This window comes from Sinocyclocheilus rhinocerous, unplaced genomic scaffold, assembly GCF_001515625.1.
Source record: "Sinocyclocheilus rhinocerous isolate Xijiao unplaced genomic scaffold, SAMN03320098_v1.1 scaffold663, whole genome shotgun sequence".
NCBI lineage: Eukaryota > Metazoa > Chordata > Actinopteri > Cypriniformes > Cyprinidae > Sinocyclocheilus > Sinocyclocheilus rhinocerous.
The window spans coordinates 50,927-60,504 of NW_015655996.1; the positions used below are offsets into that span (position 1 = coordinate 50,927).

A 9,578-nucleotide genomic window follows, 5' to 3' on the forward strand; every position below is an offset into this window, starting at 1 on the left:
ATAATTAAAGCTTATATACTGTATTAGAACTGCATCGCATATAATTATTTAATTAAATCGTAGCGTTTGTGAATTCACAATTATGCTTAATTATGATTTTTAAATGGGTTTAATACATTATGCAGCCTTGGGAAACAGTCTAATAACATGTTTTATGGATTCTCGTCCGTGAAATGCGCCACTTCCGGTATTTTGCTGGTTAGTCGACGCAAGCAAAGTGAAGTCGAGGATTTTTAAAAATCGAATAGTCAAATAAAATCGACGAATCGCGACAGCCCTAGAACTGGGTCAGGTTTGAATTTACTCCCTGCCAAACTCTCCAAACAGGTTTTATGTGTTTATACCACTGTCGTTTTACTGTAGATGCAGCCCTGCTGTTGATATATATTTAAAAAGCTGGGGACATTTGTAGAAATCTCGAGTATGTAATTGTAACTTCCACAAATGTGCTTTAGTTTTTATTTAGCATTTCAAGAAACAATATTTGCTATATTTTTCAGCACTGAAAACAATTACCTAATTGAAAAGATGGTTGGAACCAAATTTTTGTTGTTGTTGTTTCTTGCACAAGGGGTCAATTGAACATTTGACAAAATGTAGCTGTACCTGTAAAACAACAAATATATAATGCTGTATTGTTAGAAGATATTAAAATAATTTTGTTCCAGCTAATTTTGTTTTACTTGACTAATTCTTGAATTAGTATACTTTATTACATGACGGTATCATGACTAGCATTCAGGGTATCTGAAGGATTTTTAATCTCAAATTTAAGACTTTTTAAAGGGGTCATATGATGCTATTTTAAAGATCATTATTTTGTGTATTTGGTGTAACAGAATATGTTGACATGCTTTTCCGGAAGGCAAAATAAAGTGCTTTGCTTTCGCACTGAAACACACACCGTCTCCCTGACGTAAGAGATGGTGTGTGTAGATATGTGGGGGCGTGTTACAATGAGGCGTTTTAGGTAGGTGTGGCTAACTCTTAACTTTTATAAAGAATATCTCTTTGGATTTGAGACTTTAGGCTTTGCAACTTTACAGATCTTCTTTATGCACCAAGAGCTTGTAACACTCCAAAGAGAAAGGAAAACTTGAAATCGCATCATATGACCCCTTTAAGAGCTGCACAAATAAAATTAATACCATATGAGCAGGGTAGGGGAGTGTCTATGGTAACATATTAAACTGTAAAATGACAGTAAAAAGCATGATTTACAGTTTAGGTACATGTTTTCACAAAAACAAAAAGTTTTATAAAATGAAGCAGTCAGGCAACTGGAGGAACAACATATTGTAAGTGATTCGTGTCTTTTTTCATTTGATTTTTAGCAAAGCTGTCTTTGCGAGGAAATGTTTTTGTTTAAAGTGTTTGTGTGCTGAAGTCACGTTTGCTCTCGTTTTTTCTCGTTTCACTCTGTGAGATAGTAAGGCTTGGCCAAAGCCAGCGAAAATACTTGTAATTTAGCAGTTAGTAGTGAGAAGCAGTCAGGCAACTGGAGGAACAACATACTGTAAGTGTTTTTGTGTCTTTCTCTGTGAGATAGTAAGGTGTGGCCAGCTGAACTAAACGCTGTATCAAGTGTGTATAAAACTGTGTAGTATACCGCAACAGCGGTCGCAGCAGCCGTTGTGTGAAGACCGAAGAGTGTTAAGACCAGCGACTCTACCTGCGCGACTTCACCGAGCAAGGACACAGACAAGGCACTCGAGTATTGCTTTTTTTCCTTCCTTCCTCTTTTATACAGCTTGTTCTCATCCAATTGTTTGTGTGATCTGCATCACTATGTGCTTCCAAATTCCCATTATTACTAACACTCATAAATAACGTGCCACACATTGGAGGCAGTGCAATCCTAACAACCTGTGTATTATACCTATGTCTTCTAATACATTACTTTCTATTCCTATTGGTCAATGTAAAACTGACCAATGGTACCAATCTGATGTAAAAAAGGGCAGACTTCATTACATCTATCGCTACTCATTTAGGTCTCCACCTCCTCGCCCTGACTGAGGCTATGGCTACCCACAAATCAGGAAACCAATTGGACCTCATCTACACATGCTATTGCTCCACGGAAAATACACTGGTTACTCCACTGCACACCTCAGACCACTTCATCACTCTTGACCTCAATCTGGCTCTTGACACAACATGCACTCATCCATAGGTCACTTTTCGGCGTAACCTGCGCTCACTCTCACCTATTCTCTTTGGTCTCAACCACACTTTCTCCCCCTAATCAGTTCTCATCACTGGATACTATCAGTGGTACTGACACACTTTGCTCCACTCTAACATCTTGCTTCGACAACTTCTGCCCCCTTTTATCCAGACCAGCCTGCGCAACCCCCTCTGCCCCCTGGCTATCTGATGTTCTCTGTGAGCATCATTCTCTAAACTCAAGGCTAGATTGTATCAGTCACTCCTCTCTTTCTTCTCTGCAAATGTCTCCAATGCTAAAACCATATACTACCACAATAAAATTAACAATTCTCCTGATTCTCACACGCTTTTCAACCCCCCCCCATTCCAACATCGACTCTTAACAGCTGACACCTTTGCCACATTCTTCATAAATAAAACCACAACCATCAGCGACCAATTCTCCATACCACGTACTGACAAGCACCTACTCTAAATTCAGCACTTTTAGAAAACTACAGACCAGTGTCCCTTCTTCCATTCATTGCAAAGACACTTCAGAGAGTTGTGCAAGTAGACGACCAACTGTCTACTCACACAGAACAACCTCCTGGACATCAACCAGTCTGGCTTCAAGAGTGGCCACTCAACTGAGACTGCCCTGCTCTCAGTTACTGAAGCCCTGAGACAGGCAAAAGCAGCTTCCAAATCATTAGTACTCATCTTGCTGGATCCGTCTGCTGCTTTTGACACATTTAACCACCAGATCCTCATAACAACCCTCATGACAAAGGGCATCTCAGGAACCATGCTCCAGTGGTTCAAGTCTTACCTCTCAGGTAGGTCCTTCGGGGTATCTTGGAGGGGTGAGGTGTCTAAGTAGCAAAATCTTGCTACTGGGGTACCTCAGGGCTCCTTGCTTGGACCACTTCTCTTCTCCATCTACATATCATCACTTGGATCTGTCATTCAGGAACTTGTTTTTTCCTATCACTGCTACGCTGATGACACACAACTCTACCTCTCATAACTCCTTCCAGGACAGTCAGGAACCTTGGAGTTGTGATCGTTTAAGCTTCACAGACCATACTGCTACAATGGCCCGATTCTGCAGATTTGCCTTATACAACACTAGGAAGATTAGACCCTTCCTATCGGAGCATTCCACACAACTTCTCGTCCAAGCTCTTGTTTTATCCAAACTAGACTATTGTAATGCTCTCTTGGCAGGTCTTCCAGCATGTACTGTCAAACCTCTGCAACTGATCCAGAATGAGGCAGCAAGAGTGGTCTTTAATGAGCCGAAGAGAGCCCACATCACAAGTCTTTTCATCAGTTTGCACTGGCTGCCAATAGCTGCTCGCATCAAATTCAAGGCTCTGATGTTTGACTACAAGACAACCACTGGCTCTGCACCACTATACTTAAACTCACTACTTAAGACCTATGTGCCCTCCAGAACCTTGCATTCTGCAATTGAACGGCGCCTTGTGGTGCCATCCGAAAAAGGCACAAAATCACTCTCATGGACCTTTTTCTTGTCTGTTCCCTGCTGTTGGAATGACCTGCCTGGCTCAATCAGAGCAGCTGAGTCTTTAGCCATTTAAAAAAAAAAAACTTTTTCCTCAACACTTGACCCAGTGAAATTAGCACTTACTTTTTCTATTTCTATTCTGTCTCTCTATTTATTTATTTTATTTAAAAAATCCTTGCTATGTGCACTTTGCTGGAATATCTGGGACTTGTCACAGCATACTGTTGCTCTCATGTTGATTTGATTGCTCCTATTGTTCTTATTTGTAAGTTGCTTTGGAGAAAAGCGTCTGCTAAATGATTAAATGTAAATGATAAACTTAACATTTCAGCTTTTAAACCATTATTAAGAAAACGGATAAGTCGAAAGTATCATATTATTACTCTATTAAATTAAATGACATGTAAATATATTTTACTTACTTAATTGTTTAGATTTTTTTAATGCATTATCTTCCCATCGTTCCACTAGTTCACATTTACAAACATCAGTTGATTTTCACATTGGTCTGAACAAAAACAGCAGGAGGGCTCATTATAAATGCACATTCATTCTCTGCCAGCAGGTGGCGCTTTTGGAACTTTTGAAGTTTAATCATCCTTTCCGTCCCCAAATTTAAGACCACTTGAAATCATAATTAAGACTTTCATGTACCATTTAAGTATTTTTATGGCCTTTAAATTTGATACAACTAAATTTAAGACTTTTTAAGGACCCGTGGAAACCCTGAGAATTATTCATGTTTTTCTATAACTAGAGATGCACCGACTGCAATTTTCTTGGCTGATTCCGATTTCCGATTTTTTTGGTAAGTGTAACCTGCCGATACCGATTTTTGTCGATTCCAATTTTCTCTCTAAGAACTATAATTGACAGCAAATACAAACAAAAATCTATGCAAATTTAAATGCAAAAATAATTTGCTTAATAAAAGAAATTACTAAACATTACAATTCCCCCAACCTGGACTAAGTTACAGATGTTATCACACTTAAACAACTCTCAAAATAAACTATGTGTCTGTGTATAATAAATGAGCTGCTGTTTATAAAGTCCCAGATGTCATGTTTATAAATGGTCTTTTTTTCCCCTAACCTTATTAAATGTGTCATTTTTCAAATTCTTACATTTTCAATTAATTCAGTTAGAATAATAAGAAACTGTAGAGTTGTTACCATTCGAATGAAATCAGTATCTCCATCTTTTTTCACTACAGGAAACACAGAAGCTGCATCTGAAGTGGCATTAGATGTATTTACACAGACTGTTTGATGAAGCTGAGGTGCCATAAATGCATTTACACCGCAAATGCATTTCAAATGCATACATAATTGTATAAGATTAATGCTTTACATATTGTTTTAAACATATATGTTGTGAAAAATGCAGTGATACTTTTAAATATGACCAAACCACCAGTAGGGGGCGGCAAATGACTGTTTTAATGAGTGAGTCATTGAGTCATTCATTCAACCGATTCGTACAAATGGCTGATTCATTCAGAAACAAGGCAAGCGACTGTCTTTATGAATGGGATACTGAATCATTGACACACGTGCTAGATTTCTGAAGTATAGTGTACTCAAACAGATACTGAAATGAGAGGGGCTCCAATAAGAACCGCTCTTGACATATTGTGCTCCTTAAGGAATGTGAGTGTGAAATTGTGTTAGTTGCCTTTGGTGGTCTTTAGATGAATTGCCCAGACCTGTTATGTAATGTATAACTCTCCAGATGAAATATGAGCCAATGTGTCTTCATCATGTTCTGCATGTCTTATCTTCTCTCCATGTAGTTGTGCACTGCTTGGTTGAATACAGCGAGGAAGAAGTCTGCGTCGTCTTTAGTTATGCACATAGGAGGCTTGATCCTGAAAGTCTGGAAAAGAACAGGTGAGAGGGAAAAAACATTTGAGGAAAAAGTAGGATGAGCAGACAAAGATTCAAAGATTTAAATATGAGCTTTAAATATACATTCTTAAAAAGACATGTTACAAAAATATCAGATTTAGCCACCAAACTGCATAATTTTCTCAAATCAACCTAAAAAAAAAAGCACCTAGTGAAATTCTGAAATCTCTCATTATACGGTATTTTATGTTACTAAAATATACTAAAAGAAAGTAAATAAAAATGTATTGCGTTTTTATATTTTTAAATACATTAAAAATATATATTTACTGTAGTTTTTTTATACTGTTTAAAAATATTTGAATAGATATTTTTTTATATTTATACAATTTAAGTTTAAAATATACTGTTTATAAATCTAATGTTAATGTAAACATAAAAGTAAATTAAAATGTAAACATTTATACAATTTTAGTGTTTTAATAAATGTAAAAAAATATATAAATTATAAAATGTTTATATTTTACTGTAGTTTTTCTCACACAGACACACACACATATATATTTATATACATTTAAAATATTTTATATTACTAAAATATAAAAAATTTGATATTGGTAGAATGGTAATAAAAATGTATTAAAGGTTTCTACATTTATATAAATAAAACATTTATAAATAAAATGTGTATATTTTACTCTAGGTTTTTTTACTTATACTGTTAAAAAATTTTAAATAGATTTTTTATATTTACTAATATGAATTGTATATTTACTAATATAAACTAATATGAATTTAAGTTTAAAGTCTTATATATTCTGTACAACGTTTTATAAATACATCTAATTGTAATTGTTAACTAAAGAAGTATTCATAAAAAAAAACAATCTTTATCCGTTCCTTTAAGTGTACATTCAGTGCTTACTGTGACTATTTCCATGAGTTCAGACAAGCAAGATTCCTGAGGCATTGAGCGTCCATGCCACTACAGGACTGAAGTGAATCCCTGAAATACCTTTTCCATTGCACAACATCCCCACACACCCTATGCATTCATATTCCACCTCTGCAATAATCATTTTACACATGGCCTTTCAGATAGCCCTCGCCTACCTGTCCATACAGCCCCCCTTTTCCGATCAGTACGCCCATGTCTTTAGTGTCCTCGAAGATCTCAGCCATGGCCTCAGAAGGGAGCGGGTCCCTGCTGGCCTACACATGGGTTTGAGAGAGCTGTCAGTGGGTTTTAGGAGAACGATTTCAGGTATGCTTTTGGAGCAAACAAGCTTTGATTGAAAAATCTGGTTTTTCAGTTCAACTGACTCTGTGAATTTCCGGTCTAATCACAGTGAAATCTGCTGAAAGGTCACTGAAGTGTACTTTGTGTGCGTCTGATTTTTCTAGACACATCCTTGAAGAGTTTCCAGTATAAACAGCCATAGGTAAGTGATGTACAGTGGGCGTTTTTAGCTCCAGCAGAGAGCGGAGTGTGTTCTGAGAATGTTCATACACGTCTCATTGCTCTCTGCTCTAGTTAATGGCTAACACGTCTTCTAGCTCATTTTTTCTGTAAGGAAAATGACATACACTCACAAAAAACACTCAGAATCATTAACTATTCCATCTGGAGCTGAAGTAACTCCTACTCGTGACTCTTCTCATACCTCTAGGTCAAGAAACCATGACTGCTCGGCAAATAAAGTTTAATGAAGTGGATGCACAACCACAACGCATGAGAATTTTCACGATGATTTCTGAACCGTGCAAAAGCCTGAGGTGTCATTGGGCTTAATATTCACAAAACGGGACATATTTAGACTTTTAAAACAGAAGTAAGTCTTTAAGTTAAAAAACTTTTTTTATGGGTTTCCTGAATTTTCTTCTGTTCTCTTGCTAGCTGTATTTACTCAGTGCAACTTATAACATCCAAGTGAAAGATATAACAAAAAAAACAGAATCACTGAGTTGGAAAAAGGATCACACCCTGGCGGAAATCCAATACAGCTCACCATCCAAATTACAGCATTCCTACAGTAAAGCATGGAGCTGGTAATATCCTGTTATGGGGGTGTTTCTCTGCAGCAGGGACCTGGAGCACTTGTCAGGATAGAAGGAAAAAATGTATGGGGCAAAATACCATCAAATTCTTCAGGAAAATCTGCTGCCCTCTGCCAGAAAGTTGTCAATGGGAAGAAGGTTTACCTTCCAACATGATAATGACCCAAAGCACACAGCAAAACTTGACTACACAGTGGCTGAAGGAGAAAAAGGTGAATGTCCTTGCATGGCCTAGTGTTATATCTTTCACTTGGATATTATAAGTTGCACTGAGTAAGTGCAGCTGGATAAAACAAAAACTGTGTCCGTCTTCATTTCAGACTGCAAAGCAACAAAATGTGATTATTTTAAAGGGCCACAGTATATTGGAAAGGTAAAAGCAATGTTACTGTGCCTGATGAGAGGCAGTTTCCATCATTAAAGCTCCACGCACAGACAAATGCACTGACAGATGTCTTTGTGTAATCAAGACATTAGTTCAGGTGGATCGAAATGTCGTTACTCAGAGTTACACGATCCTTCAGCTGACAACTAAATGCACTGTTGCTATTGTAAGGTGGAGAGGTTGTACTTATGGATTCTTACTGACATTTGGCAGAAATATAGTTTATGCCGAGTTCACACTGCAGTTCACAGCCCATGAAAGAGCAAGATACAGGGTAGCGGGAAGTTCAGGGAGGAGTTATCTCCTTATTACTTCTCACATGGGTTTGGTTGTGAAACGTAGTTTGCGGACCAGACAAAGTTGTCGGCGATTCTTCCTATTGTAAAGTCATGCAGCGTGTAACCTCCTGTCGCCAATCCATCGTGCAATGTGAACACAGCAGCAACTGAATGCTACCCCAGATAGTCGTGCAGTGTGAAAACAACAGTGATCCGACGACTTTGAAAATCATGCAGTGTGAATTCGGCATTAGTTTCTATAGCAAATAAAATGATTTCAGTCAATGCTATTTAAGACAGGGTAACACATTAAGAAATTTTATCAAGATATGAATAATTATTTGTATTCTTGCAAATTATTAATCAAAATTATGTACAGCAGGACATTATGGAAGTTTATTTCTGCCGCAAGACAAATAAATAAAAAAGGTAACTTTTTATTTTACAATTCTAGCAATTTTGAGTTTATATCTCACAAATCTGACGTTTTTGCTCATCATTCTAAGAAAAAAGGTCAGAATTGCTAGATATAAACAAAATATTGTGAGATAAAAACTCAAAATTCTGAGAAAAAAGGCATAATTGTGAGATAAACTCGCAATTGTAAGAAAAAAAGTCACAATTACCTTTTTTTATTTTGAGGCAGTAAAACAGAATTATGAGATGTAAACTCAAAATTTTTGGAAAAAAGTCCAAAATGTGAGAGATAAACTGTGATGGGAACAAAAAAAAAACTGAATTGTTAGATGTAAACTCAGTTTTTAGAGAAAAAAATTTTCAGAATTGCCAGCTGTAGATTCAAACTTGCAAGAAAAAAATCTGAATTGTGAGATAAAATGTTGCAATTACCTTTTCTATTTTTTTATCCTGTGATGGAAATGAGGTCATAAAATCACAGATTTGTTGTATTGGCTGATGAGTATCAGTAGTATAATATGAATGAAAGTTACATTTGATGTATTTTAATGTTGGCTTCTTTCACCTTGTCTTTGACCATCTCCACCCCGATTAGAAGCCCTTTTCCTCTCACGTCACCGATGATTTCGTACTTGTCTCTGAGTTTGGCCAACTCAGTCAGCAGGTACGTCCCCACTTCGGCACTGTTCTCCTGCATCTTGTCCTCTTTTATTGTCTAAAATCAATATACAGCATTTAATTTCAAGTATTATTAGCTAGTATAAATGATTTGATACAGTGAATAAAACTGCAATTATTACAAACGTACACACGTAACAAGTGGAGTAAATTAGTTCCCGTGGGCCCCATTTTAATATATATATATATATATATATATATATATATATATATATATATATATTAAT

General features: G+C 36.6%; 1 protein-coding gene across 2 annotated transcripts in view; it reads right to left on the bottom strand.

The window, feature by feature from the left end:
• Positions 1-5,163: 5,163 nt before the first annotated feature.
• LOC107719064 (alanine--glyoxylate aminotransferase 2, mitochondrial-like) overlaps positions 5,164-9,578 on the bottom strand; it is a 14,219-nt gene continuing 9,804 nt past the window's right edge. The window contains exons 12-14 of one of the 2 annotated variants that reach the window (XM_016526364.1): positions 9,239-9,388; positions 6,649-6,747; positions 5,164-5,563 (exon numbers count right to left, since the gene is read on the bottom strand). In XM_016526364.1, coding sequence (XP_016381850.1) covers positions 5,462-5,563; positions 6,649-6,747; positions 9,239-9,388 — 351 coding nt within the window. In that variant the 3' untranslated portion in view covers positions 5,164-5,461. The remainder of the gene's footprint in view (positions 5,564-6,648; positions 6,748-9,238; positions 9,389-9,578) is intronic. The other variant, XM_016526365.1, reaches the window with a different exon arrangement.